We start from the raw sequence: 16,501 nt of genomic DNA, 5'->3' as shown, positions 1-16,501 counted from the left end.
TAACTGCACTATTAAAAATTTGGAAGGGTATCTATAACAATTTATATCAAAAACTGTTAAAAAAAGTATTAGAAAAGAAAAATTAAATTATGAAGTGCATATAGCTGGTCAGGCAAAAACCCTAAAGGATTCTACCAGTTATATTAAGCAAAGCCTAGGGAGATGACTGGTCCTTTGAAAAATGAGTTAGGTCAAGTAACTGATAATGGCCAAGAAATAAGTGTCATTCTAAATGAGTACCGTCTCTGTATTTACTAGAAGACGTTGAATTGGAGAGGAAGTTATTAAACAGAAAAATTAAAGCCAAACAAGTCCCCAGGACCAAACAAAGTCTTTCCAAGGGGTTCCAAAAGCATGTAAAAACGACCTAAGTGAGCCTTTGACTCCTATATTTAATAAATCATTACAGTTGAGCAAAGTACCAGAATTGTGGAGAATTGCAAATGTTCCCTTTAAGAATGGGAATAGATTACATGTGTCAAATTGTCAGCTAAATAGCTCAATCTTTATTTGGAAAAATTGCTTGTATCAATAATTGCAAAAGCCACTTGTTTACATCTTGAGAAACAGGCTAATAAAGGTTTCACAACATGGATTTACGAAGGGATGCTCATGGTTGATGAATTTGCATTCATTCTTTTCCAACATTTTTGAGGCAGTTGATAGTAGAAAGGACTGGGACATTGTTGCAGCTTGACTTTACCAGTTTCTAATACTGTGCATCACAAAATACTAAGTTTTAATAAGCTTGATTGGGACATGGTTATTTCAAAGGAAACAGAGTTTGTATAAATGGAGTTAAATTGAAGTGGAAAATTATTTTATGTAGAGTGCCCCAGGGCTCTGTCCTGGGCCTTCCATTGTTTATCATATATGCATACAATACGAGACTAAGCACCAAAATTAAAAAAATTGCAGACGATATAAAAAAATAGGGCAATAAATAAATTCTGAATAATCCAAATTGCTTCAAAACAATCTAGAAAGGGTTTTGAAATTGAAGATTTTGGCAAATAAAGATTAATGCTTAAAAATGTAGGGTTCTGAGGCTGGGTAATGATGAGTGTGTTACTAAATATCAGCTTAATAGTGTTCAATTTGCAAAGTCTGAATACAAAAATGATCCGAGTCATGAGTAGTAAGGACCTGAAGCCAAAAAATGAAAGCATATATGTTTAAAATAAAGCAAATAGGATACTATGCTTTATTTAGCAAGAAAACAAGCAATTTTGTTCTTCAGCTTTATCTTGTTAGGTTCCATTTGGATTAGAGAGTTCATAGGAACAACAAAAAAGAAGACAGAGACAATCCCAGGAATAAGAACCCTTTCAAATGACGAGAGATTAAAAAATTTAATTTACTCCTCTAGAAAGGCAATCTTCATAGATGAGCATACAGTACTGAAATTGATGAGTAGGCACATAGATATACACGTCAAATTAATATCCAATATTGCTTTTTCAATTATCAATAACAGTGAATCTATTTTCTAACCTGCAAGGCTGAGGTAATCTAGCGAGGAACGTCCCCATGATCGCCGGTGAGGTTCAGTCGGTGTTTGCTCCCAGGAACGTGGCTCTGGAGGATATTCATATACTCTATGATGGCGCTGACGTTTCCAGCGTACTCTTTTCTTCAAGCTCTAAAAAATAAAAGCATTTTTGTCTTTAATTAAAAAAGTGGTAATACATGAACAATAATAAAAATAATGCATTTAATTATTGCCTTACAATAAAATTTCATATTTCAATTCAACAATTTTGTTTACTGTATATTAAATACTTCACTTTGTTAAAGTATTTAACTTATAGTTCAAAGTAGGATACATGAGCACAGCTGTCTCAGGTGCCCCTTAGTTCTTGTTATGTCATGTCTGCTTATTTACAGTTTTGTATTTTATATTTACCATGAAAACATGAAGTCTTTTGCATCCTACAGTTTAGGAACGTGTTGCAATCACAAAATACTGATAACGATGCGGAGAAACGCCAAGATTAAATTTTAACAAAGACCTATTAAGAAAAAAGATATCTTCAATAAAGTAGACTGTACTTTATTCCTAATTCATTGTTTCTCTACAACACCACTACCTAATTTTTGACTTTCACTGAGTGGAAAGGCACTTGGTCTTTAGTGGGAAAAATAGAATGGGGTGCTCCTTAGTCCAATCTCCTCCCCTTTTATTTATTTAAATGGCTGTAAAGCAATTAGGTTGGCTGAGGTGAGAACCCTTAACCATCCACATGTTACATACCATGGCAAACACAGTTCATGGGGCAGGCTAATATACAACACTTGTCTCAGTGTTGGGCCTCAATTTCTTAACAGTAATAATATTAATTCACATGAATTCAGTCAAATTTGTAACAAACTGAAGCAAAGGTGTGGAAGGGTTGGTTAAGATACAGCAGTTCTAATATGGGAAGAGTGATTTGGATTAAAGATCAATCAAAACATCAAATTTCTCATTTCAGGTCACGAATTAATAAAATTGAAGCAAGTCGCCAAAAACTTCATGGTACTTTCTTAACAAGAATTCTCTGCCTCCCAAGGTGGCAGTGATCAAAGAACACTGGGTTAAGATGCAGCACTTTGTCTTCTACTAATTCTTGTCATGAATTTAATTTGTGGAATTAATACTGTGCAGCTATTATGGCAAGTGTTAACCTTCTTTGCTTGAAAACAGAGGCAAGCAGCATTATATTAATTTTTATTATTGTGATGTATGTTCCAGAACCTATCTTTTTTACACAGTTAAACCTATAAAATTAGTTGACAGAAAATTCACAGCAGGTAAATGAACTTTAAACCAATACTGTAATTAAGAGCAACACACTGTTTTACTATAAACAGAAAATATTAATCATTTGTATTTTCAGAATACTGTACAGGTAAATGAACACTAACAGGTCTGTTCTGGGGACTCTTGAGGAGTGAATGTGAGGGTGTAAGGTCACAGTTCCACTTGGAGGGGGTAAATTCCTCTTCTCCACTTTCAGAGTCATCTGAGAAATCTCCTTCATCTTCTCCCCTGTCCATATCGTCTTCTGGTTCTTCTTCAATAACATCCAGGATATAATTGGCCTGTTGACACTGTTCCCCTGGCTATTAAAAAGGAAAAATAATAATAATAATAATAATAATAATAATAATAATAATAATAATAATAATTATAATAATAATAATAATAATAATAATAATAATAATAATAATGATGACAAAAAATAGGAAAAGGATCTTATATGAAACTAATTTCTCCTTTTCCCTGAAACGAAGTTATTTACATTGTTTTGTTACAACAAATCTTAATGTCTGGTTTTACAGTTCTACAGATCATTTTAAGATTAACAATGACTTTTACTGAGCTACCTTGTGCTATATTGAAAATACATGTGTGAGGACCCAAAACAGTGGTATCTGGAATAGGTTCTAAGAGAATATATATATATATGTAGAATATCAATTGATATTGCTATTAAGCATGTATTTACAGGGCACAGGTATTCATGTTATATAAACACAACAAAATTACCCAAGACAAATCAACTCTTTATTACTTGTTATGCACATTATATATTACTATCCCATGAGAGGCACAGAAAAAACAACAAATGCATTGAATTGTGTTAAATACAGTGAAATATGAAGGTGAAGGATTGTAGTAGAGCTCACACTACTATACTGTATAGCTTACCTCTTCTTGTCTCTCTATATCTTCTTTACTCCCCCCTTTTTCCTCCTCCTCTTGCTAGCTCCAGGCAAGCACAAACAGGGATTAGCAGAGACGAGCATTAACGAAACAAGTCGGGGGTTAGCAACACACAGGCAAGATCAAAATTATGTCGGCAAGAATTTAGTACTTACTACACAAAAATTAAATCTTGATAAAAAAATTAAAAAAATAACATGCATATTGGCCTTTGAGAGTGTCACAAGCACTACTGTAATAAGTGCTGTATAACAATCATACAATAAATGCATAAGCAGTCTGTGCAGCACCACACCCTAACACTATACTGTACTCTTCCATCACACAGTCACCAACTGATTCAACTACCTTAAGAGTAGCTCCTTCCCTTTTATCATCATGCCTAGTTATGCATCAGCAATATCAATAACTAAATCAACAATCTCAACACATAATAATTATATGTTGAGGTCCCTGTTGGGGGGGGGGGAGGACTGGATCTTGATATAAGCCTAACATGTATGAATACATTCGGGCTTCCTGTCCCCTAACACAATAAATTATTATCATTATTAATTTGTCAAGGACAGGCGGCCTGTGTATGTATATACGTTAAGTTATCAAGGTTATCCCCCTCACCCCCAAGGCTGAACTACTGAGCCTTCCCCAGGATGCAACTCCATAATAGTTGACTAACTCCCAAGTACCTATTTACTGCTAGGTGAATAGAAGCATCAGGTGAAAGGAATTGTGCCTGTCCATTTCTGTCCCACCCAGGATTCAAACCCTGGGATTCCTGATTGTGAGTCAAGAACAAATCCAACTGTACTACTGAGCAGCCTGTCTTCATCAACAAAGGCCAAATGTTTGTTAATACAGTTGCCAATCCCATTTATGAATGAAAAATGGCTTACACAAATCTCGCAACTAATGACGTATGTACTTTTCTCATGCAGTGCTTCGCTGGCATTCTCTGTTCAAATTGCAAGTCTGTAAATGCTTCACCCACTTACTACAAACACAAATATTCTAATGCCTAACTCTACACTGAATTTTATTGTATACTAATATTTATATATGAAAACAAACCTAATATTATTACACCGTACGTTAAAATATATGAATGTGTCACGGTTTGTGAGGAGGGAGCTGCTCTAACAAGCCTGGGCTTGATGGCTTGAGAATGGGTTGTATTGAGAGCCTTAGTACTTGCTAATGTGAAAGAGAACAATCATAGTATATTGCATATAAAATATACAGTAATTTAGAAGTTTAAGCACTTAGTTTTGCTCTAATATGTTATTAATGCCACAAAAGATTTTGTGCAGTCAGACAGTGGAGGAAGGGAGTAAAGGGGAGAGCAGAACCCAACAAGTGACATTGATGAACCTACATCAGGAGTTTCTGACTTGTGTAAATGGAATATAAAGTGCAGTATTACAAACGTACTTTGATACCAGTTGATCCCCTTCCCCCACCCCCCTTAAAAGAATATAAAACAGGCAGAAATGAGGAACTTCGTATTCAGCCATGGCATACAGAGTCATATGGCAAGATCATCATTATAATCATTATAAGCAGCCAGTTCATGGTCATGGTACACACTAAAGTCAATAAACACAAGAGAACTACATGTATTTTCACATTTTATGCTCATCATTCTATTGATCGAGCAGCTGTGCAACTCTATGAGTAAATAATGGTTATCACTAGCAATATTACTCCATCTATGAATAAATTCTACAGGGGTCTCCTGTAAGTCTGGAACCATCACTCTTGACACCATTTTCCATGTGACAGCTGACTGGATACATCACCTGTATGTGTGCATCACTCCTAATGGTAGAAACACTGAGCACATAATGTGACTAAAGGAAAATAAGGAATTAAAAAATATAACACCCGGTTGTAAACATATGGGATATGGTCCCCGATCTACAGGACTCCCAGTAGAATAACAGTCCATAACACAATACGTACTGTACTGTAATTGGAACATAACAACAATTCAAGGCATATGACAAATCACACTTTTAAGAACATTAATGAAGCACTGGCAAACCCATTGGATTATTAGATTCTGAAAAATTATGTTGGATGTTATCAAACTATATGGACAAGGCCTTCAGCAATTGCACAGTTGCGCACCTGCATTGCCTCAAATGAGAGTTTTATGAGTCAACCCATTCATGGATTTTGATTCACTAATAGTCTAAGAGTGATGCGTAAAGTACAGTAAACCTCATCTGTTAAGCTAAATAGTGAAATGTGAAGTTGGTGAGGTATCTAGTGGCTCCACCACTCACCACTATGCAGTACAATCAGTCTTGTATCCACTGTGTTATAGGGGTAGGGAACCCATCATTCCAATGAGGCCTGGAACGAGATCCCAAGATACAACCAAGTTCATGCCACAACTCTTAAAGGAGCCAAAGCACACTGAAGGCAAAGCCAAACAAGTTCAAAAAAGGAATTTCTGGGACTGCCAGCTTTCATCAAACAATGCCAGGGAAGGATACCCTAAAATACAGCCACAGGAGAAGCTATAGTGAGTGGCACATGACACACAAAAGGCTGGTACACTGTAAGGGTGATGAACAGTATTACTTTTCTGCCAAGTGTGATTTATCGTGTGCCTAAATTAAGTACACGGCTTGAGAATTATTATAGCACATTAAAAAAACATGCACACTTGCACAAAATGCATCTACAAGTCAACATTTGTATTAACAATTACATATCACTTAACCCAAGTTAATATAAGTAATCTACTAATTGTCTGAGCTAATGGTTAAAAAATATACTGATAGATGGTATTATTATGTATGGGACATAACATGATACTCACTCTCCACATGAATTCCCCACTGGTAGAGGAGCTATCTCCATCACTGTCAGAGTCACTCTCCCAGTCAGGAGTATACCTGGGGTCTGGAGATTCTGGTAACCCTGCAAGGTCCAATTTTCTGGGGCTCTGACTTGGACTATATTCGTCATCTTCAGAATCTTCTTCGTTCTGTTCTTGTAATTCAAGATGTTCTTCAATTTCTTCATGGTCAGTGATCTGAGAAGTTAAGAGTACCGATGCATTGAAATTAAAACTAGTTGGTGTTCATTATCACAGGGGTGGCATCCTTATAAAAACTACCTGTAGTTGGCGTTCACTACCATAGGGAAGGGATACTGTTCAGTGGTAGATACATTAACTAGGTCTCTATTCTCAAAGTTCTAACAAAGCAAGGTAATTTCACATGCAATTGTTAGCACAATTAGTGTCAGTGATGGACTAGTTGTGTTGTTGCTTTCCTTGATGCATGCCCCTGTATATACAACCACTGAAGATCAGACTACAGCTGCATGCCACTAAGGTGTGGAGCATGATCAAAATATTAGAAGATCCACTGTTAGAAAGATTACTTCAAGACGAGATGCCCCACTTCCACAGTCTGTGGCCCAAGAGCCTCGATGTACTCGATGGAAAACAAGTCTTACAATATATAATTCCAAGATGACATATGGATTAGAAACCCATCCCACCCCTCTTAAAAGATAAGAAAATAAAAATAAATTAAAAAATGAATAATAAAATACAGACCCCTTAAGCAGAACATCAAGACATTTACAAAAGCAACTGTGTGTATATGTGAATGCTAGACAGTATTGATCTATGGACATCCATATGTGCTGAAATACATGTGAAGAACCTCACAAACACTCACATCTCCCTAACAAGAGACAGCATGCTTAGCTTAGCTGCCAAACACACACACACACACGTCAACAAGGCAAGACAGCCCACCTGCCATACTATATTTCCCATTTCCAAACTTTTCCCTTTGTCTGTACTGTACCTCTCCATCCTCTTTACAAAATAAACCAGACTGACTGGAGTTTGTTGAGCCTGGGTTGGTGGGTGTCCAGAGTGGGCTGGTGTGTGAGTATCGGGAGTCTTTGCGGGAGTGATGTTTCTGGATACAGTAAGCACATGTATTTTTATTTATTCATGGAAGTAGACCTCTTCACTTTTCAAAAACAGCTAACTTTTTCATTTAAACTCCATCATTCAAAGTAAATAATATGCTGTGTTTTTTTATGTCCCAAAATATTGGTTTTGTGAGGATTTCTGGTGATCCAGGAATGCATCCCCATTTACACCTTAATCCTCCAGTTAGCATTGCACCTATGGGGGAAATCTCTTCCATGTTCTGAACAAATGCTTTACAAACACCCTTTCAGAACTTAACCTGGTTGTAGTTGGGGAGACTCCCTGTACATACATTACAGTTTTTATGGAACCACACATATTTATGGACTTCAGAGAATTCCATTGAACACCTACTAAATGTGTCTACAGATGATATAAAAAGTTGCATAGGGATTTGGACCAAACTAATTAGTTAAGCAAAGTGGAGTTTCACGCTGGCTTCCAAACAAATGCCCAAACAAGTTCATTATCTGACTACAGATGCTTTTCTAGACATATTTACAAACAGGGTACCAAGCAAATATATGGAAAAGAAGTAAACATAGCCCCAAGTTACAAAAATAGTAATACTGTACAGAAGACACTTAACTGTCTTGAGATGAGATGAGATTATCTCAAGATGATTTCAGGGCTTAGCGTGCCCATGACCCGGTCCTCGACCAGGCCTCCTTTTTGTTACACACCCCTCCAGGAAGCAGCCAATAGCAGCTGTCTAATTCCCAGGTACCTATTACCTGCTACATAACAGGAGCATCAGGGTGAAAGAAACTCTGCCCATTTGGTTCCGTTTCCACCGGGGATCGAACCCGGAACCTCAGGACTACGAATCCGAAGCGCTGTCCACTCAGCTGTCAAGCCATAGACAAGTATCATTGACAAGTGTGGTAGTCAAATCATGACAGTAACTCAAACCAAATGGGTAGATATGCATAGAGCCACAGAGTTTTTACAGGAAAGTGATGACTGGGCAGACTGCATCTCTATGAACCTAAAAATTTAATTTGAGTCTGCTGGGAGAACATACAAGATGGTGACAGGCAGACTACTGACATGGACGAAAAAATATCCTGACTGATAAGAGGACAAGAGCAGAGATAAGAGGAACTGTACTGAACAAGAGTAATGCCACAACTGGAGTCCCACAAGGCTTTGTACTAGTGCCAGTGATATTCATTGCCTTTATAAATCATTTACCTGTAGGGATACAGAGCCTTATGAAGGTAAACCTTACCTGATAATTTGGAGCAGCCAATAATTCTGTTGTGGTCATTTGATTTATGTCTCCAAGTTTTGGCTTCTTAGAGTGGCCGACTTGTTTGTCACTAGAATCCTCATTTTCAGAGTCGGAAAGAAGAGTTGCTTCCCTTGCCTCACAAGATTTCAAAATTTTCTGCTCATCCTTTTCTTCAGATTCATCAGAGTAGAGTCGACCTAAGAAATTCAGTTTTATTGGGGCATTATCATCATCATCATCTTCTATTTCACTGATTTTAGTCTCTTCTTTGTTATCACTGCTAGTATGATCTTCCATATCTTCTACTTGCTCAACAAAATCTTCTAAGCTATGCAGCTGTTCACCTGCAGATGGATAATTTACATCGTATGGAAGAGAGATATGTTCTACTTGTTCAAAAATCACAGGTTCCTCTATACTGACATTTGGATGTGATATGGTACTGAGTGCAGATGTAAAATATGAGTGATAATGTGGAACTTGAATTCCCTGTGGAGATTCTGGGGCTGCATCAGAAACAACAAACTCTCTCTCAGGTTGAGATTCAGAATCTCCTCCATAGCTTTCAGATTGAATACTAACTGGTTTCTCCCAAGAAGGGTTATTTCTAAGAAATTCTTCACGGTGACGCATTTCATCAAAGCGCGACCCTCCAACAGATGGAATGGACTCGGGAGCTACGTCATCCGACTCTTCGTAAACAAACGAGCTTGTATCTTTCGCGTCTACTTGTTCTTCTTCCTGATCATTTATGAAAGCCAAATGACTTCTGGGTTTTCCTCTGTCAATAATCTTGGCCTCATTAGTCTCAGTATCAACAACTAAAATATCTTCAGCATCTAGATCACTTCCTGAATCATATATCTGAATGGACCGTACACCGTTCTCTTCATCCAAATCTTCCAATATTAAACTATCATGAGTATTCTCAAGACTTAAACAATCATTCATTGTTTCCAAAGTGCTTATTAAGCTTGCACCATTTTGCAGTCCCTCAGCATTATTGCAGTCATTAGTCTCTCTCTTTTCACTAGACTGGCCATCTACCATGGTAATACTTTGCTCAATTTCTTCAGGAGAAAATTTACATGATACTTCCTGCTGGTTATCAACAACAGACTCATTAACAACAGTTTCATAAGCATCTTCAAAAACAATAAATGTATCACCAAGTGGCACTGATAATAGTTCTTCAAATTCAATACTTTGATCATGTACAGAATCTAAGTTATTAGTATTTTTAATAGTGCTTTTTTTCGATGGTGAATCATCATCTTCCAAGAAGCTTTCTTCTTTAATTGGAGAAAGAGTTGTAGTTATAATACCTCTATAATTAATGGTAACATTTTCTCTGTCTGATGATGAAATATCATCTGGCTCTTCAGGCTCCAACTGCTCTTTGTCTTCTTGTAAACTTCCAAGTTTCAGGTTTAATTCAGCTCGTAAGGCATTGATGTCTTCTGGTTTGTACCCAAGTACTTCTTCATCATCTGTTGTGTTATAAGAAACATATGTGCCTTCATCGTCCAAACTCAACATATCAGATGATGAATATAGACTTTTTGTGGACGAGCTATCACTTCGAGGGCTTGCATCTAACAAATCTTCCTGCGAGCCTTTACATTCTGCTAAGGAAGTACCACTTCCTCCAGCAGCTTGTTGAAGGAGCTGTCGGGTCTGAAATGCTGCCTCTTGCCAAGCCATCATTTGTTGTTGCCAAAAATCTCCATTCTCTGCTTCATCATTTTCTACAGCTGAATCTTGACTTTCTTGAGAATTCCAACAATCATCGGATTTTAATTTGGTTTCATAAGCACTAGGTGATAAATCATCTTTTATAATGATATTTTCTTGTTTACTTCCATCTAATTCTTCTAATCTCTGTGTACAAGAATCAATATTTAATGTAGAACTAATACTTTCAAGGCTTAACATATCTGATGTTAAGCCAAGTTTTGAGTCAACTGGAGTAGATGAAGTCTTGGAAACAAAATCTCTAATTTTAATACTGTTTTGTATGTTAGAGTTATTATTAATAGCTTCTGAATTAGTATTTTGATTTGCAATCATGTGTGTATTTACAGGTTTTGAAATTATATTTAAAACATTTCCAGCTATATCTACAGAAGAATGCAAGGTGTCTTTATCAGAATTTTGAGAAACAGCTTCTAAACCACAATCAACAGATGCTTCTCTCCTATAGCTTAACTTATCTGAATGCATGTCAAGAATAACAGATGAACTACTCTCGGAACACACTGTCGCATCATCCTGATGGATCTTTGGAGACATACTATTTTTGGAACTTTGAGAGTTGCCTTCAGTGACAGGTGTGCTCTGGTCCCACTCACATTTTTGTGCCGGTGTCCTGAAAATATCCAACACATCGGTTGGTGTGTACACCTTCGTTGTGTGTGGTGTTGACTTAGCTGTAATATAAGATTCATCACTACATCCAGACTGTGGACTAATCATATCATCTGAAAGTGCCTTTAAGTTTAACATATTTATATTACTTTTTGGTCTACGTTGAGGCAAGTCATTTGATGAGTTCCCAACATTTGAAGTAACACTTGACTCTGAGTTAAAGAACATAGTCACATCAACTTCTGGACGAGTTTCAATATTGTCACATTCCACTTCACTGTCATTAGCCATAATGTCACGAATTTCATCACAAGTACTATGTAAATCTGATGAATTATACTTCACAAATGTGTTATCTGATTTAAATTCCTTTTTACTTTCAACACTATGTTCACTATCTTCAAACACACTATCTGATATGTCACTTGCCAATTTATCATCTACAGAAATATTTTCTTCAAAATTTTCTTTAAAAACGATATCAGAGTTTATTTTGTCCCCATTCATTGTGCTACCCAGAAATTTATCCCACTGTTCAAGATCAACTTCAATCCCTATCACCTTATTTTTGGTTACACTATCTTCATGTGATACATAGTCCTTTGGTATTGCTGATGAAAAAGCCTTAATATCATCCTCAAATGAAAAAGTTTTTTGCAAGGACTCCTCATTTGTCAAGGAAATCTCTGTGGACTTGACAGCTCTATAAAGGTCAAGTGAATAATCGTCTAAAGCTCCTATCACAACATCTTCTCCTGTAATAATCTTTTCTGGTTTATAGCTTGGGACTTCAATACTATCTCTGTCAACAAATACTTGCTGTTCATCCTCTTTATTATCTTGACTGCTTGTAGTAAAATGCACTGTGTTAAGCGATGATTCTCTATCTTCATAATCTGAATCATGAGTATTTGTATCATTACTTGAAAAACCAGATCTATATTTTTTATCATCTACATCATCTGCCTGTACTGCATTCCCTACACTATTTATTTTACATGGAGTGCTTGTTAATCGGTCTCTAAAATTGTCTTGCATATATGTAAGAAATTTACTAATATCACCCGTTTTGCTTTCACTCTCGTGTTCATTTTCCAGCGAGTGCTTTCCTATAGATGAGTCACTCTTATGACTGCTACTTATTCTTTGATAATTAATCTCATGATTATTACTACCATCACACTCATCAACTTTATTCATATCCGTATTTCGAATATTCTCGCTGAATATCACCGAGTCTGACTGGAATAAACTTTCTTGCTCATTCTTGTACGTAAACCTAGAGTTGCCAGCTGAGGACGAGTCAGTTTGATTTTCAAATATGAAACGAAATTCCTTTGGTTGATTGTTATTTCTAATTTGAAGAGGGCTGTCAACTGGTGGTGGGCTTGGGGTACTAAGTTTTACACTAGCATCATGCACAACAATATCTGGAAGAGCAACTGGTTTAGGTTCTCTGGAAGATACAACACAATCTGGTGATGCTGGAAGAGGTTTTGGTCCAACAGAACTATCTCCAAAATAAGTAGAGTTACTATCTTCTTTGGTATCACAGACTTCCATTTTATTCTCCTCTGTAAGTACAGAGGAGATAATTTCACCTAAAAAAGGATCATGTTCACTAGTTTGTCTTTCATGGAAGATATTTGAATTATCCGATTCTGTACTGGTAGCTAATTTTTCTGTAGATCCTGCTTCAGAGTCTACAAGTATATCCGACTGACTGAAGGATGGGTCAAAGTCGAAATCCTGGTTTCTATATTCAATAGAAGATGGATTCTCTCTGCTTGCTTCTGAAATAATAGAATATCTATGCTCTGCTTGTAATCTCTCAAGATCACCCATAAACTTAATGTCCCTGAGAGCTTCTCTTATATTGCCCTCACTGGAGCATGTTTTCTCCTGAGCTAAAGGTTCAAAAGCTAAGGAATTTCTCTGACTGGTATTATCAGAGTCACTGCCATCATCTACTACTGTTAACTTCATGAAGTCTTGAACGCTCTGGCTTTTCAATCTCACCAGCTCTGTAAACTCGCCTTGTTCTAGTCTCATTGTTAAACCTTCATCCTCTCCTGATAATGTTCTTGCCAGGCTTGGATGCTCACTTTCTTCTTCAACAGATAGTCTGCCCACTCTAGCAAGCTTTGATTCTGGAGGATTAGATACAAAAGAATCTTTACCAAGTTTAAAATTGATCCCTCCTTTCTCGGGTGATGCCTGAGTGGTACTGGGTTCTGACTTTTCTCCAGCTAAGTAATCATCCAATTTGAGTATGGCATCTGTTATCTCCTGGGTCAAACTATCAATGGGTTGTCCTGGTTCCATTCCAAGCCATGATGGAAGAGCTGAACCAAATTTGGCTGCCATCTTAGCATCCAGGTCCTCCACTGAACCACGAAGATTTTGCAAACTTGGTGACAGAGTCCCTCCAAACCGGTGATGCCCAGATACTGACAGACTGAAGTCACTTTCAAACCTGAAATACAAGATCATATGAAAGATACTGATTATATAATCTGCTTAAGTAATAAAAAAAAATTACTCCCAAGACCAACTGAAGATACTTTCCAGTCAGCCATAGGCATATGAAGCTCTGAATAATTGTTATTATTATTATTATTATAATGATTATGGACCCCTAAAACTCAAACCAGAACTTCTATCGAATATCTTTCCTATCTCTTCCAATACAAACATGTACAAGTAATCAAGGTTTATGACATTCTCAAACACCATTCTGCTCATGACACCTTTACTGTAGCATTTCACTTGCAGACTGCATTAAAAAAAATGCACTCTCAACTCTTAATCTGACAGACATTATAAATTGAAAAAGAACTAATGTTGCCATATTTAATGCCTCTTGCACTTCACTGTTCCCTAACCTTCCCCCTTTTTCTTAATTCTTTTTATGTCCACCCATGTTTACAAAGCTTTCCCCACCTTTTTTCACCTCCCATTCCAAAACTTATGCTAACTTTCTCTTTCCCTTTCCCTCTTGTGCAACCTACCCACTGTTTTTCCCCCCTACCTTTTCTTGATCTCAAAAGCTCACCAACATTCTTTCCCTCAATTTCCCTGCTCCATAACTATCCCAACTTTCTTCCTCTTCCCTTCCACATCACTCTCATGCTCTTGTTGGACTTATCTATGTTAACTGTTGCATTACATACAATGTATGAGTAATTTGTAGACTAAGCACATTACTGTAAGTTCATGGTAAAGAGCTCAAGGAACTGAAACAAAAAATTCCACAGTAGAACGCTTCTCATTCTCAGTGACGGTGGACAAGATACTAGGTAGACCAAATTAAACCAGCCTAGGAGACTCTCGGGATCCTGATGTGAGAGAGGATACTTTTCCATCACAAACTTCAGTTGAGAAGCAAGATGCCAAACAGAAAATTTGAAGAACGTAAAAGGGTAAAAAATCTATTTGATTGGGGATTCGCTGTACGGGACTGTACGACATTCACTTTTAAATTACTGTACTTCTTTTGTTGTATAACATTCATACATGTTCCAAAGCTAAATGCAATATCATTTTCTTATATCTGTCTTTAGTCCAGAAGATGGAGAATATTACTTCGAAATTAATTAACAAGGAAAGAATAATATTCACCATGGTACAATGATCTCATTTCTAATAAGATTTAGTAGCTACAAGTTTCTTAGGGGTTAAATTCATATTACAGTACAGTATTACCTAAATTTTAAATACTAAACTAAATGTTCTCTTCTCAAATGTGTTTTCAATACCTGAGATCAGAGGTGTTAGTAACGTTCATAATACTGTGGTCTCGGCAGTGTTGCTGCTGAAGCTGGTCCCATCGTCGCTCAAAATCACTTATGGACGATGAATCTTGGCAGGTAACAGTCGAGTTCTCCCAAAGATGCATCAGTAAAGAATAAATATAAGTCATGGGAGGTCTGGAATATTCTGTGTACCAGCACTGCTTCATAATGTTATATCTGCAAAACAAATTCAATTGTTGTTTATCCATACTCCATAAATATGTATCTGTATTTACAGTATTTATTTGCACATACTCTATATAGTACCTATCATGCATAAAACTTATAATTCTATATGATAATCTAAAAGAAAATAGTGTGTGGAGTGAAATACTCCTTGCTGAACCAGTCCCTCAGATGCTCCTGGAATCGCAGCTCAGATGCACCACCCAGGACTCTCATCACCTGCCAGGTTCCTGTTGATCTTGGCCCCCCCCCCCTAATTACAAGCATCTTTGTAAAGGGTCTTATCAAAGATTATGTACAAAGGAAGATACTTGCAAGCCCCTACAATCAATAATCAGAAACACAAGCACTACAATATTTGCTCTGCTAACACTAAGATTTAACAAATAAGATTAACATGTGTGCTATGTTAGCACAAATATTACCTCAGCCACCACCAGGTGACAGCACCCATCACAACAGTATCGGCAGATCCAGTAGTACACAAGTATTACCTGGATCATCGGCAGGTGACCACATGAATCATCACATCATGTGTTGGCTGCACCTCGACCACCACCAAATGGCTGCACTCTTCACTACAATTGTGTCTGCCTATTCATCAAACCCCTTTTTAAGCCAAGGCCACCCAAACAAACTCGAAAAAGACAAGACATGAGGAGGCGGATGTTCACGAACAGCAAATTTGCTTAGTTTTTTTTATAATCGCCGAGATTTTGCAAGAAAGAAGGTTGGGCCGATTGAATTTAGTTGGACATAGGAAAAGTATTCAATAAATTCTACACAGGAATTTGTTCTAGAAGTTAGAACTCATTGAAGGAGTAACAGGAAGGCTATTAGAATGAATGAAAAGCTTTCTAACAGGTAGAATGATGAGAGCAGTAATTATTATTAATAAATCAGAATGGAGGAAAATCATTAGCAAGGTTGCACAGGTTCAGTTCCAGCCCACTTACTGTAAACATAAATGATCATCTACTTCCAGGGATATAGTAAAGTAATGTGAACACGTTGCAGATGATGTCAAGATGCCGAGGGGAATAAAAAATGTAAACAATTGTGATCTCTTCTAAAATGACTTAAATAAAATAAGCACAAAGAGCAATAAATAGTCAACAAAATTTAATGTGGACAAATGCCTGTAATGGCTTTAAGGATAATTAATATTAAGTATTATGCTCAAAGAGAGAGATTTAGGGGTGAACTCCTAAAACCATAAAACGGTAAACCATCACCAGACAAACATA

The 16,501-nt window shown here is 36.9% G+C and overlaps 1 protein-coding gene across 3 annotated transcripts in view; it reads right to left on the bottom strand.

Moving 5' to 3' along the window:
- LOC123763567 (uncharacterized) overlaps positions 1-16,501 on the bottom strand; it is a 243,524-nt gene that overhangs the window by 11,651 nt on the left and 215,372 nt on the right. For 2 of the 3 annotated variants that reach the window (XM_045750725.2, XM_069304540.1), the window contains exons 12-17: positions 15,033-15,245; positions 8,905-13,750; positions 6,537-6,752; positions 3,695-3,748; positions 2,908-3,105; positions 1,495-1,642 (exon numbers count right to left, since the gene is read on the bottom strand). In XM_045750725.2, coding sequence (XP_045606681.2) covers positions 1,495-1,642; positions 2,908-3,105; positions 3,695-3,748; positions 6,537-6,752; positions 8,905-13,750; positions 15,033-15,245 — 5,675 coding nt within the window. The remainder of the gene's footprint in view (positions 1-1,494; positions 1,643-2,907; positions 3,106-3,694; positions 3,749-6,536; positions 6,753-8,904; positions 13,751-15,032; positions 15,246-16,501) is intronic. The other variant, XM_045750726.2, reaches the window with a different exon arrangement.

Source organism: Procambarus clarkii, chromosome 52 (genome assembly GCF_040958095.1).
Source record: "Procambarus clarkii isolate CNS0578487 chromosome 52, FALCON_Pclarkii_2.0, whole genome shotgun sequence".
Taxonomy (NCBI): domain Eukaryota; kingdom Metazoa; phylum Arthropoda; class Malacostraca; order Decapoda; family Cambaridae; genus Procambarus; species Procambarus clarkii.
Note: the sequence above shows the minus strand (reverse complement) of the source record. Positions and strands in the feature narration are given on the sequence as shown.